Source organism: Lycorma delicatula, chromosome 6 (assembly GCF_047948215.1).
Source record: "Lycorma delicatula isolate Av1 chromosome 6, ASM4794821v1, whole genome shotgun sequence".
NCBI classification, from domain to species: Eukaryota; Metazoa; Arthropoda; class Insecta; order Hemiptera; family Fulgoridae; genus Lycorma; species Lycorma delicatula.
In genome coordinates this window covers 46742704-46763274 of record NC_134460.1, presented here as the reverse complement: position 1 = coordinate 46763274, position 20571 = coordinate 46742704, and the positions used below count along the sequence as shown (strand labels likewise).

At 28.5% G+C, this 20571-nt stretch overlaps 1 protein-coding gene across 1 annotated transcript in view; it reads left to right on the top strand.

The window, feature by feature from the left end:
• Positions 1-19951, top strand: part of LOC142327040 (uncharacterized) — a 520738-nt gene extending 500787 nt beyond the window's left edge. Inside the window, exons 26-33 of the mRNA XM_075369808.1 lie at positions 132-282; positions 4409-4660; positions 7392-7564; positions 8672-8795; positions 8980-9180; positions 13712-14043; positions 16125-16280; positions 19067-19951. Of these exons, the coding sequence (XP_075225923.1) occupies positions 132-282; positions 4409-4660; positions 7392-7564; positions 8672-8795; positions 8980-9180; positions 13712-14043; positions 16125-16280; positions 19067-19153 (1476 nt within the window). The 3' untranslated portion in view covers positions 19154-19951. The remainder of the gene's footprint in view (positions 1-131; positions 283-4408; positions 4661-7391; positions 7565-8671; positions 8796-8979; positions 9181-13711; positions 14044-16124; positions 16281-19066) is intronic.
• The last annotated feature ends 620 nt before the right edge of the window (positions 19952-20571 follow it).

The following is a 20571-nucleotide window of genomic DNA, read 5'->3' as shown; positions in this document are numbered from 1 at the left end:
AAAAGTAAGTTATTTAATATTTGGAAATGTATAAAAGATTATGAATAGTTAGTATGTGTTTTTTATCTAGTTGTAATTTATTTCTAAAATGTTACAATTATTTAAATTTGATATACTTTTTTCAATTTCAGACAAGACGACACTATGAAGTTACTACTCAAAGTGTTAAAGTATGGCACATTGAGGAATTCAGTAGTACAGAGTTACCAGAAGACAGTAGAGGACAATTCTATTCAGATGATAGTTATGTAGTGCGATGGTCATATAATCTAACTGTAACTGGTGAGTGAACTCGTAAGACATATAATTAAAATAAAATGTATCAATTCAAAATTAGATTATCAGAACTTTATATAGTATTTATAAATTACTAAACTTTCTAATGTAATTGAAAATTTTGTTTAATAACCTTTAAATTGTTATCATCTACAATTTCTAGTTGCTAGCAAAGTCTGCATGAAACATATACCTCTTCGTTTCTTCCGACCCTGTCACCACCTCTGTTCCACAGACTTCTCCTTCCATAATTCTGAACACACGCCAATCATCTATTTCTCAGCCTTCTCTGTGGTTTCCTTCCCAACACCTTACATCTCTTGCATTTGCTCAGTTATCCTCGCTTTGTTCATTCTCTACATTCCAACCCTATTTTTCTCTTGCAATGGTTCCTCCTTAGCTGTATTTCTGATAGTACTTTTTTTACTATTTCCATATTTGTAATTCCCACATTACTTCTTAAAAACCAAATTTCACAAGTCTGTACTTCACTGGTATCCATTGCTTTCAAAACCTATACCTCTGCTGCACCTGTAAGTATCAGAATGTATACCGTATATTATGTTGTTATATTTCTGGGATTCTGAGGCATCCCAACTTCAAAGCAGGCTCTCCGCACTTGTTAAAAATAAATGTACTTGTGCAGACTTTGTGGTGTTTCTTTTTTACTTCCTGCACTCTTCTCTATTATTTATCTAGAACAATTAAAGAGCACCACCACCTTCTTTAAATATTATCTGACCATCATTCCACTTACTGGTAGATTCTTCCTTCTGTTTGATTACCACTGCACACTTCTATACATTAAATCTTATTCTGTATTGATCTAAAGTTTTTCTCCACACAATCAGCTGTTCATCTGTCATTAATCTCTTTCTAAATTTTCCCATACATCAGGTTATCTGTAAACGCAATCGGTTTCATTATTCCCTCTTAAGACATTATAATTTTTTATATGGAGGTTACCGTCCTTGGTATATATCATCCAACACAATGATGAACAGCAAATGTGAGAGAGGACTATTTTGTTTCATGCACTTTTTAGAATTCATCATGGGAATGAGGAAAGTGAAGTTTTTTATTATTGTCTTGTTGAATAATTACTATTATCAATCTAATATGATTAAATATTCATGTTAATTAAATATAGCTTACTGTCTGAAGTTATTCTAGAATTGTAATGGGTAAATACGAAAGTGCAGTTATTGAAACAGATGTTTTTTTTTTCATAAGCTAATGTTTAGCATAGGATACCGCTTTTTTGTTCTTATTGTATTCTTAATACCTTAAGAATTCTAGTGAAAAGGTCTCTTATGGATTATATTAAAAAGTGTCAGAAGAAAGCAATGCACAATTTTTTTAAAAGTGTAACAGGACTTTAGACATCCTAAAAACTTCAAATTTTATACCAGGGAAAGCCTTAAAAACCTCAGAAAGCTTGAAAATTTCTGGTAACCTTCCAATGGGCTGAGCAGGGGGGTTAAAAATGGGTTCAGAAGCAAATTGAAAAGAACTGATGCGCGGCACTTTCAATCCATTGTCTCCTGATTGAATTGTCAAATTTTGTAAATAAACAGAATTCAAAATAAACTTTAGGTTTTTCTCTTAATTTTATTCACACACACTATTTACCTGTCTGTGAAAGAATATAATTTTGTTTCACACCAAAAATTTCACCTCCAGAAAATGTTGTCTCTACAAGATTTGGTTTAAAATTACAATGTACTTAAAAGATGTAACTAAACTTCAAATTAACTAACATCAAGGACAAGAAAGATAGTTTAAAACAAAATTAACTCAATTTTGATTGTGTTTGGCTGTTAAATGACAAGTTTAGCTGTTATGAGAAGGGTAAAGAATGTATGGCAGGAGCTCTTTTCTTTTTTTTTTTACACGAGTTCTTCACCACCCTAACAGATGTGCCTGTTGAATAATTGCTGCCCCATTGTACAGCAACATTTCTTAGCAATTAGTGAAGATAAATTTAAAATTAGTTTAAAAGAATTGCAGATTTTTCAAGGTTTAATTTGTTGCTTGCTTATACATCAAAAATTGTGAAAAATATAAATGTAATAAAAATGTGGGATTATGACAGAACACCAATCATTTTATGTGATGATTTTAATCTGACTATAAAAAAAGAAAGGGAATCAACAATTCATTAATTTAATTTGATGAGGGAATAATTTGAATTAAAACTGAAAACTGACACATAATTTTATCAACTAGCAGAAATGATTCGTGTAATGATGTCATTTACAACATTACATTTTGAAAACATCGATTGATGTTTATTAGTATTAGCAGAAAGTAATAGAATATAAATGAAAAAGAGGTCGGAAAAATAAAGCAAAATGAAAATAATTATGATTATTTTCATATTTTGCAATAACATACTCTATGATTATCAATAATATTTAATAGAGAAATTTCATCTGTAAATTATTTTTCATCGGACCAAACGTTCCTTATTTATTCAACTATTGTGATTACTATCAAATCCTTGCCGCATTACTGATATAATTTTTAAGTAAAACCTTTTCAACTATATATATGTTTTAGTGAGCACCTCATCATAATAAAATTTACCGCTCAACACTTGTCCATTTCCATCTGTCAATAAATAAGAGCTTATAGAATTATGAATTATGTACTTATAGAATTAGAGCTTATAGAATTGGTATTATGTACTTTGTGCACAGTAAATATTTCATTCGTCAAATATCCTTTAGTGAAAATCTTTAAATTTATTTATATATTAGATATCAGACTTGGAATTCGCGTAGTAGGGTATAAACTGCCATATTCAATATTCGTAAAAGAAACGCTTGGATTTTCCTATTCATCTCTTTCAATTTTATTCTGATGTTGCAGTGACAGGTGTATTTGGTGATTAATTTCTTGTTCTTTTTGTATTGTGTAACATTTTTTACAACAAACGAACAAAACTCACAGAAATTTCTTTGTTCTTTTTTTTAATGTATATTAGCTCAAAAGAAATGAAATATTATTTTGAAAATTTTAATCTTATAATTATAAGTATGACCATATAAAATTGTAATTATAACCATATCAAAAAAATTATATGAAACTGTTTAAATTTTTAATCACTGAAAAATTTCACTGGAATTTTTAAGTTTTACAGCTTCATTACAATACAATATGTGAAGTTATCACAAGCAGTACCAAAATACATTTTTTTTTAAAACGTTTATCGATTTAAAATTGTTGTTGTTAAGATAATAATTAATACTATCTTTTCTGCTGAGATCACTATAGTTTCTATTTTGAGTACTGCTTACCTTTCTTAGTTTCATTCTTTTATCACTTGATGCATTTCAGAACCACTTCTTGTCAAAACTTTTTGTACTGGTACTAGTACAATAATTTTTGTTGGTTTATTTTACAATTATGAAAAAATAAATTAATTTTTAACATTAAATATGTTAAACAAGTTTTTGAAACCATTTCATTTTGAATTAAATCTTATATTTTCAGCTGTATAATCCATCTGTATCAATATTGTATTATTATGATTTTCCTTTATGGTTCCACTCTCTCCATTTATTATGTGTTTTTTTTTTTTTTTTGATCCATGAATGTTTTATTTGTATATTATAATATGGTGGGTTTTTATAACAAGTATATTGTGAATGTAAACTGTTAATAATATACATAATTTATAATTTCAGTTTTGATAATATCATTTCGATTAAATTCGCAGTAGTGTGATTTATGTAATTGATTTTCTCCTATCATTAATATTGTATCACTAAAAAACATCTGTCTTCCACATTGCACCAAATTACGTTTTTGATCATAGGATTGTTAAAGATTTTGATTTAAAATAGAGATTACTATATTAATGTTGTTTATTGTCTGTTTTAATACTTTTTCATGTTACTTTGTTCATGTTGAAATAGTTAAAAGATTATATTTTTTGGTAATTATTATTTAAGTTCAAACAAATAAAAGGTGTTTTTTATATCATGGATTTAATCTAATTTTCTTTTAGATTTTTAACTTTCCTTTACTTTTAATTCAAGTGCTTCACCGTTGTATTTTCTTTTTTTTTTTTTAACATTGGATAATCTGAAACAGCTTGGTACTAACCTACTTTAATCAATTTCAGGCCGTGAATTGAGCGGTCAGCCATCAAAACATGCAACAGTTGGTCGTGACCGTTGTGCTTACTTCATCTGGCAAGGTTCAGGTGCTACAGTTAATGACCAAGGTGCGGCTGCATTAATCACTGTTCAGCTTGATAGCGAGAGAGGACCGCAGGTACGAATACCACAAGGCACTGAGCCTCCTGCTTTTCTTTCACTCTTTGGAGGCACTGCTGTTATTCATCGGGGAAAGAAAGGACAAGCAAGAAATCCCAGTAAGTAAAATACCATCGCTTTGTTTGTATGAATTATTAACAGCAATTATTAAAATTTATGAGGTAGAAGTTTTTTATTAGTTATTTATGTAACATATTTGTTTGCTTGGTGTTGGGGATTTCAGACTCTTTCATGGCTCATTACAACTGCTAGCAAACTATTAGTGTAGCACATACTAATGGTGGACAATGCAATACAACAGTTAGGTAGGACAGATGTGTAATGTCACATGTCTACAGGTAGTAATAGCAGTAATATGTGAAATAATGTTTTATATTTTTATTCAAAATATATATTTAGTTAATGTTAGTTCATACTTCTGTGGTATCAGATTTATAGTCTACTTCATATTCCTGCTCTGAATGTACAGCCCATTTCACTTGGTTTGTATCGGATACAGAGAGTTAATAATAAATTGAAGTAACTCTCTGCTTAGTTTTATTTCACTTTTTTCATACTTTTGCATAATATTGAATGCTGATATTTGAGATAAGCTCGGTTCAGGTCATTGTAACTCAAGAACTGGAATTTCAGTTAAATAAAATGCGATATTCTGATATTTGTTGTGATATTATTTTACTGTATAAATCATTTTATATTAAAAGAGCATTATATTGTAAGTTTCAGAGTATATGGAACTGTAAGTGGGAGTAGGAGCATTTTTTAATTTCTTTTGTTAGAATTCCACTATTAAGCAGTTATTTAAGAGATACTTTTGATCCATTTTTTACCTGTATGAAAAACATTAAATGGGTGTCATTTTGATTAGGGTTGTTGTAACCCAAAGTTTTACTACATCAAAATGTTTGTTTTTCAGTTCTCTTTAAGATGATTTGTCACAACCCTTTACGTTAAAATTAAAATTTCTGAGATGGGAGTATTTGCCAAATTAAATTTTTTTGTGTTGAAAAGTTATTTCAAGATTCCCATACTTTATTAATAATACTTTGTACATGAGAATAGTGCAGAAAATTATATGAAACTATTTATATAAGCAACGATCATATGTGAAAGTATTCAGAACTAATAAAAAGTCCATACATCCAACTCATTGACTGCTCACAGTTAAATAGTGTTTATCAGCCTACATAGTTTTTTGTTATTAATATTAATATCAACATCCTATTACCAGTGACAGTGACCACATAGGATCACTGTAGTCAGTCCATTATCCAAGTCTCGTCGATGGGACTGTTTGGACCTTGCAGTCATTCCAGTACTTTTTCATATGTTCCAATATTTTTGTCCTTTCTAGTGTTGAAAATGTTTCTGTTGTGAGTTTTTTCATTTGAATGTGAAACTAGTATTTCGTTCTTGAGTTTCTTGTTTAATTTTATTTTATCTGTAGTGTCTTCTGGTGTAAGTCCAATTTCCTTCAGAACCTCTTATTTCTCTGATCCATCTGCATTGTGTCTTGGTGTTTTTCAAGTCAAAATTTTACTGTACTAGCTGTTTCAGAAGTCTTGAATCTTGAGTCTCATGATATGTCCAAAGAATCCTAGTCTCCTCTTAAGCATGGTATTAGTGGTGGGTTCTAACTCTTTGTACAAGACTTTGTTGGGCACGATCCACCACTGCCCATCTTTCTGGTATTTTTTATTGCTGCAGGATCTTGCAATTCTTCTTTTGATTTTCTGGAATCTATCTGTCTTTGATTGTTCATTCAGGTGAAAAATTGTTTCTGCTGCATAAGAGGCTTCTGGTTTTGTAACTGTGTTGTACTGTCATATTTTTACATTTATTGGTAGGCATTTTTTATTGTAAATGTACCTGGTTAATTATTGAGCTTTAGCTAGTTTGTTTCTAACTATTTGGATTGAGATTTTTCATTTAGGTGGTATGTTATTTCTCCAAGATATTTAAATTGGGTTACTATTTTGATTTTATTACTGTTTATATTTACTTCTTTTAATTGTGTTGGTTTTGGGGGCATAATTTTCTGTCTTTTTGAATGATATTTTCAGGCCAGTTTTATTTGCAACGTTTTGAAATTCTAATAACTGTGATTTATTTTCATCGATGTTGTTTGCTAGCAGTGCCAAGTCATCGACGAAAGCAAGACTGTTGTTTTGATTTTTCTGCCAATTTTTGTCTTTGGAGCCATTTTTTGAGCTATTCTCTCATTACTATTTCTAGAGCATAGTTGAATAATGGCGGTGAGAGCCCATCACCTTGGGACAGTCCTGTTTTGATCACATATTTTGTTATTTATATTAGCAATTTTTTTTCTTTAATTCAGTACAATAGTAATCCGTTTATATTATTGTATGACCATATATACTGACTTTTATGTAATTCAAATTCATAAAATATGAACTAAATAATTACTACAGGTAATAGGTATTAGTTTTAATATGTCGCTGAATGATTTTCTGTCAAACAATTTTCATAAATTACAGAAGAGGAACTTTTCTTAATTGTATGACCAAAAAATTGTTATAAAAAAGGTTTATTTAAAAAAAAAATTTAAACAAACATTAAGGATTGTACTGTTTTCAATGGAACTTTTTATAGCTTAGTTGATAATTACAACAGTCAGTTTTTTAGATGTTTTCAGTATTTGATAGATTTATTATCATAATATTTTATTATTACATTTTAGATTTGCACATTTTGGCTTTTTGTAAAATATTTTTTTTTTCTTATGACTAAGCTCTAATCAATGATAAAAATATAAAGTTTTTTTTATACAATGATAGTGTAAAATTAATTCATTATTGTAATTAACAGGTGATTGGAGGTTGTATATATGTAAAGGAGAGGAATCAGATGAAGCAGTGTTGATTGAAGTGGCATGTAGTAATAGATCTCTCAGATCACGAACTTCATTTTTATTGGTGCATGTTTCAACTGGCTGTGTTTACTTATGGCATGGTGCTAAAACTCTACCTCATACTAGACAGGTAAATCTATATGCAAAAAAAAATTTGTCATCAATCTTTTATAGTTTTTATAGTATAATTTTATTTATTTTCTCCCTTAAAATTTTACAATATTTTGGTATAATTTTTACGGTCTCCTCATAAAACTAACTCACTAAATAATGCTTATTTTTGAATTGATTAATGTTAAAGAATATTAATTCATACAGTTTTATCGATCAGTTTTTCCAGTATTCATAGATGAATACTGATAAAATCTGGGTCAGCTCTTAGAATCTTTGTATTCTCAAATAGAAATATATTTCTGTTTGAATAAATGACAATCAATAATTGACAACTTGGCTGAAGAAATCTGCCACAGTGAGTTATTCTAGAAGTCTCCAGAAATCTAGTGCACAATTCTTGATTTGAGGCCCAAGATAGGAACAAGGGGTGCGGCGTAACCCCTTGTTCCTATATAATGAGTATACCTATAGCTTTTTACATTTATAGATCATCATGCAGTAGTGTTGTTAATTAGACCCCTCCAGAGCTATTAGCTACTAACATTGAAATGTAATCGATTTAAATTATCAATTTCTCACATAGGAAGCCTAGCGGTAATCATCTGGCAAGCAAATATTTAAATGAAATACGTGATAAATGAACTTAATACATGTTTCAAAGGTCAATTATCTTTCCTATAAAAAAGGTTAGTAGAGTCTTAACATAGATGTAAGGGAAATCAGTAATTAAAATACATGAAGATATTTGAAGATGCAAACCTTCATGGCCAAATTCCTTTGCCTTTCACATCGAAAATCTTGAATTGTGAAAATCTTTGGATTTTTCACATGCTGCAAAATATTGACATACAGCAGATATATTGGCATTAATTATAATACTTTGCCAAATATATTAATTAAAAAGCAGGATAGTAAATTAAGTAAAAAGCAGGATTTAAGTAATTTTTCTGCTTTTCTTCAATTGGTTAATTAATTATTTTAAGTAACCTTTTATACATGCAGTCAGTCTAATAATTTGTACATTTTTTTTGTAATATATAACAGTCTATTTTCTTTGATATTTTATAACGTTACCTGATCCAGTTTACTCTATTACTAAAATGAAATGTGTTTTTCCATTCAGGTGGCATCTGATGCTGTGGATAAACTTACTAGTGGTGATATGGCTGATTTTGGACTTGGACATTTTGATGAGATCGGTTTCCATGAAGTACACGAAGGATCTGAGCCAAAAGAATTCTTTGAAGGTAATATTTTAAATTTTATTAATTAAATTTGACAGTTTCATGCCACTGTTAGTCTGATGTACTCAGGCAAATGTTTTTAATAGTTTTTCTTCGCTAAGATTTTTATATTCAGTTAACTATTGGTCCATATTAAAACATTTATTGAAATATTTGTTTTAATTGTGCTCATTTTATTTGTTTTTAGGTTTAGGTGGTTGCAAGAGGCATTTATATGTATCGCTTTTGAATTGTGAATCATTATATAGCTGGACACCACGGCTTTTCCATTTATCTAGTATGTTAGGACAGTTTATATCAACACCTGTAATTCCTCCGTGCAGCCATCCGACATTGGATTGCCCGTTCCCTTATTCTCAAGAAGATCTATACTCAGCACAACAACCAGGTATTCTATAATATTTTATCTATTATTGTTTTATCTTGAAGATAAAGAATTCAGTTTTTCATCTAAGTTTTTTTTTATGAAATTATTAAAACCTTTTAACCAACTTCATTAAAGGGAGGAGGTTCTCAATTTTATTACATGAACAAATTTATGTATTATTCTAGTCTGTATGGTTACGCATATTTACTAAATCAAGATACTTCCAATGATTTCTTTTTTACTTTATTTTGTAAAGTAAATTCCTCAGGTAGGTAGTCTTGTTGCAACGTCATCCAAATAATTTGAATGGATGATTTTTTTAAATGAAAAATTACTTAGTGATCTTTTTATTATCCTATCATTTAATTTCTGATGGTTATACACTGTTGGTTTTAAACTATTCACTGATGGTTATAAACTATTGCAATCCTATATGTAAAACTTACATCATAACCAAATTTTTCAAAATAAGGAACTAATTTCAAAGGAAACAAAAATTGTAGTGAAAATGTTATAGCACGCAAACAGAAATATAATTTTTTTGAAAATTATACCTATTTCACACATATAAATATCTAAAAATTAAATTAATGCAAATTAAAATATTTATTTGCCACATTCAAAACAAGAAAATAATCAATCTTTTTAAATGTAAAATACATGTACAATAAGAATTTAAATACAAAGACAACTTTGCCTACAAACAGATGTTGTTTGGAAGTCGTACTTCATAAGCAGTGATGAGGTAATTATTTTTATTTTATAAAAAAAAAATAAGTTCTGCAATAAAGGGAGAAAAACTTAGCAGCCATAGACTAAAATAGAATTAATCATTGAAAAGGTGATCCCTCAGTCAGAGTAAACCAATGAAAGGATTAAGAAAGCTGGTGATTATATTTGCATAGAATTTCAGATTGATTACCATATTTATTCAAGTACCCCCCGCCCCCGAATAAGCCCCACACCTTGATTTTCCGGACCGAAAATAAAAAAAAATCAAGTTTATACCGGTACTTTTAAGTGCAGATATGATAAAAGAATACGAAAATATTCAGAAAGTAAAGCATTTAATTCTTTCATTTAAATTAGAATATAAATATTGCATTAATAATTAATTACTTTAAGTACTAGTTTAGTTCAGAATCAGCAGACCAGTAAAACGAAAAGAAAGTATCATGTTGAAAAGGATCATTTCAATACACTTTTTAATATGGGATTTTATTTTTAATTAATGACTGTCACTGTCTGACAGTGACAGACAAGACACTAACTCAGTCAGTAACTCTTCTACAGAAAAAGAGTTACCGGTAGTCTCTACGTCACTCTGCCAAAGGTCTTCACTACCATCAAGTTCATTAGATATTCCACATTTTTTAAAACTTTTCCTTACTAATTTTGTGGAAATACCTTCCCAAGCATCTTTTATCCAAACGCAAATCTGGTTAAAATCCTGACGTTTGATTCTTCCTATAGGCATGAGAAAGAAATTTCATCCATTTATTTTACAGTTGTTTTAATGCAGATTTGAACGGTTTATTAATGCAGACATCTAATGGTTGCAATAGAGATTTCAATCCGCCTGGAATTATTACTTGGTCTGTCATACCCTTTTTTAAAATGTCTTTCACTTTATTAGTCGTATGCCCCCGATAACTATCCATTACTAGTATACCGGTATTTTTTTTTAAAGTAAATCTCCTGATCGTTTTTGCCATACACACCTTTCTTTTTCCTGTTTAGCCTCCGGTAACTACCGTTTAGATAATACTTCAGAGGATGATATGTATGAGTGTGAATGAAGTGTAGTCTTGTACATTTTCAGTTTGACCATACCTGAGATGTGTGGGTAATTGAAACCCAACCACCAAAGAACACCGGTATCCACGATCTAGTATTCAAGTCCGTGTAAAAATAGCTGGCTTTACTAGGACTTGAACGCTGGAACTCTCGACTTCCAAATCAGCTGATTTGGGAAGACGTGCACACCTGATCCGATCTAAAATTAAGGTTTTGTCCATCCAGACTGATTCCTGTGCTCAGGAATATAAATAAATATAACGATAAATATAACGAAGATAAATGGATAATAACTCCATTTACCTGTATGGTAAGAAGAGTTTTTCTTTTAAAAACAATGTACGGAGGTAATTTTGATCCATCAGAAGTAATGCAAAGCATAACATTACACCTTTGTTTTTCATTACCACCAGTGCGAATCGTAACACTTTTTTCACCTTTTTTGTTTACGGTTTTGTCAAATGGCATTTCAAAATATATGGGGGTTTGATCAGAGTTTCTTGTTTGAGAAGGCAAATAGCCTTTATCTTTTGTAAGGTTTATTATGTATTTCTGAAAATGTAATATATTTTGTTCATAAGCGTCTGGAAGTCGTTGAAAAATGGTCGTCTTTCGTCTTATTGACAAATCATTTCGTGCAAAAAAATCGTGTTATCCATCCACGGCTTGCTTTAAAATCAACTTTATTCATTGATTTAGTGATTTCACGAGCATATGATTGACACATTTCAGTCGTGACAGCGTAACCGCTTTTCCTTTTTTTGATAACAAAGTCATACAATTTTTTTTCTATGTTTGTGTATTTTAGGTTTTAAGCCACGAAAAGGCCTTTTATTACCAGTGCCTTTCACCAGAATTTGTTTTTTCTTATGCTAGTCTCAAACGCAGCTTTCATCTATGTCAAATTTTCTTCCTGCCTTTTTGAATTCCAATTTTTTCAGCCTCTTCTATAACGCGCAGTTTTTCATTTACTGTAAAATATCGTAGACTCTGTCCTTTTGTACTTATTTTAATGCCGTAATTAAAATAAATCACTGTATTAAACTACAAGATAAACTAAACAGATAAAATGTACATAACCGTCCACATATACAAACAGTATAATGACTGTGGCGAATAGACAAGACGACAATGAGTAACTGATACTGTAACTGTAGTGTCATTAGAACCGGATGCAGCCTATACAGAATGAATCAGTTTTATAAAAATACCATAACTTCGTTCCTATCGATAATATGAACAGGATGTTAATAATTAAGGATGTATTCTGTATAAGTGGCATCCGGTATTGATAAACGAAAGCCTAATGTAACTCTGTTTATGTGATTGAATTTAGGTGCTTCTAAGAAAACGTTTGCTTTACAGAAATTATTCTGGCTAAAGGCTATGTTTCAAGTAATCCCCGCACCCTTATTTTTTCTCTGCAATTCCAAGAAAAAAAGTGCGGGGTGTATTCGAATAAATTAGACTGGATTATCTGCACTAATTATTATTAAATAATAATGGGGTGTATGTTCCAAATCATTATTTCATTCTAAGAAATAAGAAAAATGTTATTAATACCAAAAAATAAGACTATAATTATAGAAACAGCTTGGAATGTAAATTTTTTATTGAAAAAAAAAATTTTCCATTCTGAAAATAAAACTAACATTATTCTTACGCAGGAAAACGAGAAACGAATTCTAAAAAAAAAATGTTACTCTTAGAGACTGTACTTCAGATGAAACCGTATAGCATTTTCTTTGTTAATATTAATAATTATTCCATACAAGGGAAGGAATAATTGTTGCATAATATTAATCTTTTGGAAAAAATTGCTTATTTGGATGCATAAAAAAATTGTATACATGAGTAGTCATGCGGTTGAAGTGAAACATCTAAACAATGAATATGAGATGTAAGAGGTTATATAAGACTATTGTATTATGAATTAATAATAAAAATGATTAATGAAAAGTCATTTTATTTATAATGGTAGGTAATAACTTTTATTTCTTTTATGTATCTTCAGAATTTGAAAAATGATACAGCGGGGGTTTGTAATATCCAAAAATAATTTAAACACTTGACTGAAATCACTCAAGGTATCTTGAAAATACTCCATCAATTGTAGTTGCTTCGTTAAAGTTATTAATTTTCAATTTTTATCCTGAAGTAAATAGATTAATTGTTGTGCTTCTAGCTTGGCAAAGCTAATATTGATGTACCACCAACAATCATAGGAATTTTGTCTAAATCTTCACCTAAGAGCATAGAACCATCAGTGTGTGCTAGCAATATTCTGTAGTGAAAACGTATGATCTGGGAAAGATGTTGCTAGGGAGATGTAAATTACTACTGATATTATTTGCAGAACATATTTCACCAATTGGTGATTTAACTGATAAATATTCAATTTGTTTCAATGGTAATTATAAATTAGAAGTGATCACATTTGTAATATCATTTAAGTGTTGATAAATAGCGGCTCTGACTCGTGAACATTTAAATTGTGTGATACAAAGAATATACTAACTGCAGTGAAACAAAAGTACCTATTTTAACCTCCTCGTCTCACTTTAAGATTTCACTTCAAGTCTCATTACCAATTTCATATAATACCCTCAAATATATTACCCTTGCTATAGACGTTTCGTTTCAAAACTTACTTATCTTAGTGTGTGTGTGTGTGCACATGAGAGAAAGAGCATGTATTTGTGTCTGTTATCACTTTTTAAAATTAATGATTTTATTTATTTTTTTTTGTTTTTAGTCTTGTTCCTGTTAAATTCAGAAAATATATTATGGTTGTGGCAGGGCTGGGTACCGCCTGATGAATCTTACAGCAGTGATCCTGAAGATGATGATTCAAGTATGAACAGTATAACATTGAATAATAGTCAAAGTACAGGTAGAAACATCGTGTGGTGGCAAGCCGAAAGAAGAGCTGCCATGACTGTTGCTCTTGAATTGTGGCGTTTAAAACATGGCGAAGATAGCACACCACAAGTGTATCTTGCTTGTGCTGGACTTGAACCATTAGAATTTACCAATCTCTTCCCAACTTGGACTGATCGAGATGATATTGCAGAAATAAACATTACTGTAAGTTATAATTAGGAATTTATTTTATAGTTTTTTTTCAAAAAAATAAAAGTAACATGTGCAAATATAAATAAATGCCTTATTTACAAAATGTAATATTAAGTTTGTCAAAATTGTTCTAGCAGTTGCAAGCACAGCAAGCCACTTTTACCTTGATTTAAAGAATTAAATTTTTTAAATAAATGAAGGTTATTTTTGTAAACTGCTAAAGATTTTTTTTGTTTTAGATAATTTTGTTTAAAATAAAAATAGAATAAGTATTTTTATTTTAAAACAATGTTTCTTAGAATAGGTTATAATCCAACATTGTAAATTTTGTAGAGGCAAAAAAACAAATACAGCTTTTCAAAATAGTTGATAAATCTTTAGGAATCTTTAGGAGGAATCTAATCTTGCTTTAGTGTTTTATGTCTTCATTTTCATAGCCACAACACAATGTAACAAATTCTTGGGCATATTTAAAATTTTTGTTGATCAACCCAAATTAGGTAGATATTTATGTAATTTTACCTTAATATTACTTAATTTTTGCTCAAAAATGTTGAAGAATAAATAATCTTGTTATTTTTTCTAGTAACCCACTGAGTAAAGGTATATAACATCTGTTTTTTTTTATTTTATTGAAAAAGTAAATAAATAAAATTTGTTTATTTATATTTATTTATACTCATAAAGATAAAATTTATTTATGAACTTTTTTAATACACATTTGAAAAAAAGCATGTTTTAAAACATTAAATATAGCAAAATAAAATAATAAAGAGATTTTAAATGTTTATAAATTGGGGACCACCTCTATCAGTACTGGATTAAGCCTCTGCTGGACCCTAGACAAAATTTTAATTTGGGACCCCATTTATATAAGTTGTGGAAAACTTCAAACAAGAATTATTGAAGGGTAGCCGGGAAATTCCCTTTTTGGCATCAGAAAAATAAAAAGAGAGACCAAACCGCTTTCTCATATTTTATTTGATTTCAAATAATTTTTTTATTGATTTTTGAATTTTTAAAAATTTTAAAGATATTACTTGTTATCTTTTTAAAAAATACACCATGTTACCTTCAGTGGATCTGTCAGTGGAACTAATCAGATTTTATTACTTTGTTAATCATTATAATGACATTTATTTGTATTATTTAAAAATAGTAACATAATAAGAAAGGTAACATAATAGAATAGTAACATAGTAAAAAAGGAGGTTCTCGATGCAATCCATGCTTTTTTCTTTCTTCAAAAACCTTACCCTTCACCAAACTAATAGATTTTGATGATATATAAAGAATTTTATGTTGGAGATCCTATTGTACATGTTTTGTATGAAATTCAAAGTAAAATAACTGGTTTTTAAACAAAAAATTAAGTTTTCACAGACTGTAGGTTTTTTATTTTCAAAATTGCTCAGTATTGGATTGTTATAATGCACTGTTATAAACCTTGATGTTATTTTTATATTCAAAGAATTTTTGCGTGAAAACTCAATAAAATTAGCCAGGAAACTTAGGTAAAAAAAATACTTATTCCTGCACTACAGAGAGTCTTAGCTCACTCTCAGTAACAATCTGTGTCGTTCATCTCGGTTTCTTCTCTTATTTTTTACAAGATGCAGACTTCTCACCTATTCATTCCTTTTGAATGGATTATTTTTTCTTTTTTTTTTTTTTGCTGGATGAATTCATTAATTCACCACAGAAGCTTTGAAGCTTGTACATGGGAATATAGAAATTTAATTTTATAGAATATGAAAAATGCCATATCTGACCAGGATTCAAACTCACAACCCATTGGTTGAAAGAAAAGAATGCAAAATTAATTAAATATAAAACAGACTTAAAAATTTTAACTTTTTAAAAACATTATTTTATTCTAATTTACTATAGCAGTAATATATTTACGTAACCGATATTCTGTTTTCCATTAATAAAAAAAATTAATTACAAATATTCTCATATGAACTATTTCTATATCTTCCTTTTTTTAGGAAGTTTTTCCTTTAATTTTTGTTTTTTCACATCTTCACACTAATTACCTATACATACAGTATTTTATGTAATTATCAGTAATAATTTATTTCTTAATTTAGGATGGTAGGAAGCCAGGAGAATTATTAAATGTAGAAGAAGAGCTAGCAAGACTGACACGTTCTACATATCCAACTGCACAGCTTTTACAACGACCGTTACCTGAGGGCGTTGATCCTACTCGCCTTGAGATGTACCTGTCACCACAGGATTTCCAGGTAAATGCAGTAATTTCTGTTAATTAACATATTTATTGGTTCAGTTAAAATTGTTTTTAAAATCGAAGGGTTTACCTCATGAAAATGTAGGTAATCCTACTGATTTTATAGGTCCATGACCAGTGGTATATAACTTATCTTATCATAACTTTGTGAACCAACAGTCTGTTCAGTCAAGCAACCCCCTAAATGTTTGACGGTTAGGATGTTAAGTACACTACTAATAAACTATATTGTTACTATATAGTTATCAGTTAATCTGCTCTGCCAGTAGAACAGATATACAGGTAAGCATCAATTATCTGGATTGATGATTATTAGGTCAAACCCAGAATATTTAAAAATTAAAAAGGCTTGTATCTTTTTTAATGAAAATACTAAAAAAAATAAAAAATAAATGTGTTCTAGTAAAATTAAAAAGATACTCAGAATATACCTACAACTAATAAAAAACAGATACAGTATGCATTAAAAAAACTAAATAGAAATTTTCCAATAAAAGAATCAGAATTTACAAAAATTATCAGAACTAGATTAAAATTTACTTACCCTATTGTTAAAAAAAGTCATTTAAAAAAATTATTAAACAAAGTTATAAGAAAAACATACTGGAAGCGAAATCAGTTAAGTTACTGTGCCGCCAAGTTAGTCTAGTAGTTAAACTCATAATTGCAAAATCAGCTAATTTTCAAAGTCGAGAGTTCTAAGAATCGAGTCCTTGTAAAGGTAGTTGCTTTTATATGGATTTGAATATTAGACTGTGAATATCAGCGTTCTTTGTTGGTGGAGTTTCAATTAACCACATTAAACATAGCAAACCACTCGTAAAACCTGCCAGGAAAATTCCAAGGGTTAAACTACTGAATAACTAAATTTATTTATTTTTACTGTCAAAAAAATATATCTTATAAATTACAAAAAAAATCAAAAAGATTAAGTTTAATAGAATATAACTTATTGACTGTCAATAATCGTTCCTTGAAAAAAATACTATTTCTTCCTAAAAAGATTTGTTACCTGTACTCACTTTAATATTGATTTTTATTTATGAGCTGCAAGATCACATATCATTTTAAAGAAAGAACCTCTGTAAAATCGTGTTCTGTTTATCTCTAACCGTTCCATAGCAATAGACAAATATTCATCATAAATTACATCATATTTCATGTTCGAATAATTATTGTATTTCCATCGATCTTTTCAGAAGTTAATTTTATAATTAGTTTAACACATGCCTAAATTTACATATGTTTTGTGCTATACAATTTGCAAAAATTTTATTAAAAAAACCGAGATCAAAAGTACAGTATAAAAACATCTATATAAATACATTTCCCGTTGAAGCAAAGTTTTATTTGAAAATGGCATTTCAGATTTAAAAAATTGTCTACTACCTATGTTAGCAGTCCAGATAGGTTGAACATGTAGAAAATCAGCATTCACTTAATAGGCATCCCACATATTAAAGTACTGATAGTTGTAATTCTAATTTTAGGATTTATTATCGGATACACTATAATAATTTGATTACTCTCCACTCAACTAGATTATACGTTAAAGTGACTTGTGATATATTAATTTGTTTTGCGTTGTAAATGTAAGCACTAATGATTTAAGTTTGACAAATGATTTTAATGTTTTCATAAAACAGATTGTTTCTATTTTTCTTTCTGTAAAAACTTCCAAAAAGAGGTGATTATCAATTTCCTTTACTGTTTAAATGTAAGTATTTATAATTTCTATATCGTATTATGGTAAAATGTAATAAATAGATGTGGGTAATGATTACAGTTCTGATTACATTTACAGCTTTAATTTTTGGAATCTAGTTTGGTTAATGGTCATTTAGACGTTTAATAATTTAGAAAATTTATATCGCAAAAAAACAGTTCAGTGTACAATCATGAAACTATCAATTCAAATTAAAGTAAAGGAAAGGAAGTATCCTTTTTTAACTTACAATGTAGAGATGTTATAAGGATCTTAAAATGTATTTTTTTCTCCATTTGTTTGTTTCTTTCTATTCATCATTAGCGCTTTATATTATTCTACTTTAATATTCTTCCGTAATTGAATACTGAAAATTATCGTGAAAAAATTCCTGTTGTCTTTTTCCCTTAGGTATATCATTTAAACTATTTTTTTTGAAATCCTTTTCCTTACATTTGTTGAACAACTTCAAGTTCTTAATAAAATTGCTAAGCTAGTCATCTTAGTTAATGTATATTATTTTTATGTATATTAACTTTTATAATGCGATATAATTTCTACAGGCTCCTTCAAAAAATCAAACACATTTTGAAGATACAAAATTGGACTGTTAAAGACGGTCTTTTTGTGGAAGATACAGCTAGAATGTCAAGAGTATAAGCATTATTCAATGCCCAAAAATATGAACTGTATGATTAGTAACGTGCAGTCATTAGTAAAGATATTCTGATCTCCTACTTAGCTAGAGAGGATGGGTCCCTGGTGGATCTTTGTTTAGGAGGCAGGGATGACCTACAGAGTCCTTAATATTTATGTGATAGGAGATAGTCTTTTAAATGAGCTTTTCTGGAGACTCTTGTTTCTTATCCGGATGGCTAAACAAAATATTTGGTCTGTGTTTTATGGGCTAATTGTGAAAAGCCTTCTTTCTCCCTAATCAAAAAATAATGAATACAGATATTTTTATTATAAAATTTTTGTATTGTTTTTACTTATCGTTTACTTATTTATTTATTGTTTTAGAATGTGGTTTGATTAAATAAAATGTGAAATACGTATTTTATTTTTATTTTTAGGAACTTCTTGGTATATCAAAAGAACAATTCTCTGAGTTACCAGAATGGAAACAAACTAACCTTAAAAAAGCAGCCGGATTATTCTGACGTACGTTAACAACAATAATTATGATGATAATGGTTTTAATTATTTAGATAAATAAATAATTCTCTACGTGATTTTGTTGTAAAAAAAATTCTGTTACCATAGCAACAACGTCTTAATGAATATTATTTATCGGTTAATATTATTGCCGCTGCCTTTATTAATATATTTAAGGTTATCATACAGTTTTCATGAGTGTATGTGTATGTATGTGTTTATATTTCCGTATGTTTTTGTGCTGGAAACAGGCAATAATAATAATTATTATTGTTATTATTATTACTGTTACGTATTACTAATAATGAAACATTATTAAATTAAGCATTTTTACCAATTAATAATAATAATTTTTATTATAATTTAAAATATTATAATAATGGTTATTATAATTTTTACGTATAAATGTATATATATTATGAAATAAAGATGAAAAATATATATTTGTCAATACATTATTCTTTTTGATAAGGCATAGATATAAATAAACTTTAACTTTCTCTGTAATTTTTTTTTTATAAATCAATTTAAGAATTTTAGAATGCTTGTTTGATAGATCCAATTTTTCTCCCCTATTTCTTCATTTAAATTTGTCTCCACTGTATTTATTATATATGAAGCGTGAATACATGTAGATACTTTGATTTCATTAATTTTTTTTTTTTATATTTGTCAGCTTGCATGAAGAGAAAGAGAAAATTTTTTTCTATGTATTTGTATCAAAGGCTGTGAGTTAACTATTAACATATGTAAATTTATTTGCACTTTTATTACCTTTTGAGTTTTATTCTTTTTATATATATATATATATATATATATATATATATATATATATATTTTGTGTTGTGCCACTATTATAGTACTTCTTTATGTTTTATTTTTTTTTATCTTGGTAACTGTAAAGATTTATATTTATTTTAATTTTTATGACAAAATATACAGACATTAAAAAAGAAAACTTAACATACAGCTTTGTTTTATGATAAAATAAATAATGTAAATTGTGCCTTCAATAATCTTTCCATTTTTTAATCTGGCACTTTATAAGACTAATATGATAATAAAATTATTCAATTTATCAATGATTCTTTTTTTTATTTTAAATGTAAAACATGTCTATTGAGGGATGTGGAAGTCTGAGAAATAGTTTATTTTATGTAATAAATGCTCTTTGTTACTCAGGTTTTATCAAAATAATATATAATAAAATTGCTAATTATGAGTGAACAAAATATCAGCTATTAAATTTTCTACAATAATTGTTTTTTACTGTAAATTTTTATATGTATTTGAAAATAACAGATTTTCTCTTGCTATTTGCTGCCTATCTGATCTCATAATTGCAAAAGGAGTGGAAAGTTTTGTAGGATTCTCATTTACATATTAAATCCGTAGTTGGAGTTAATATATCACTGATTACATT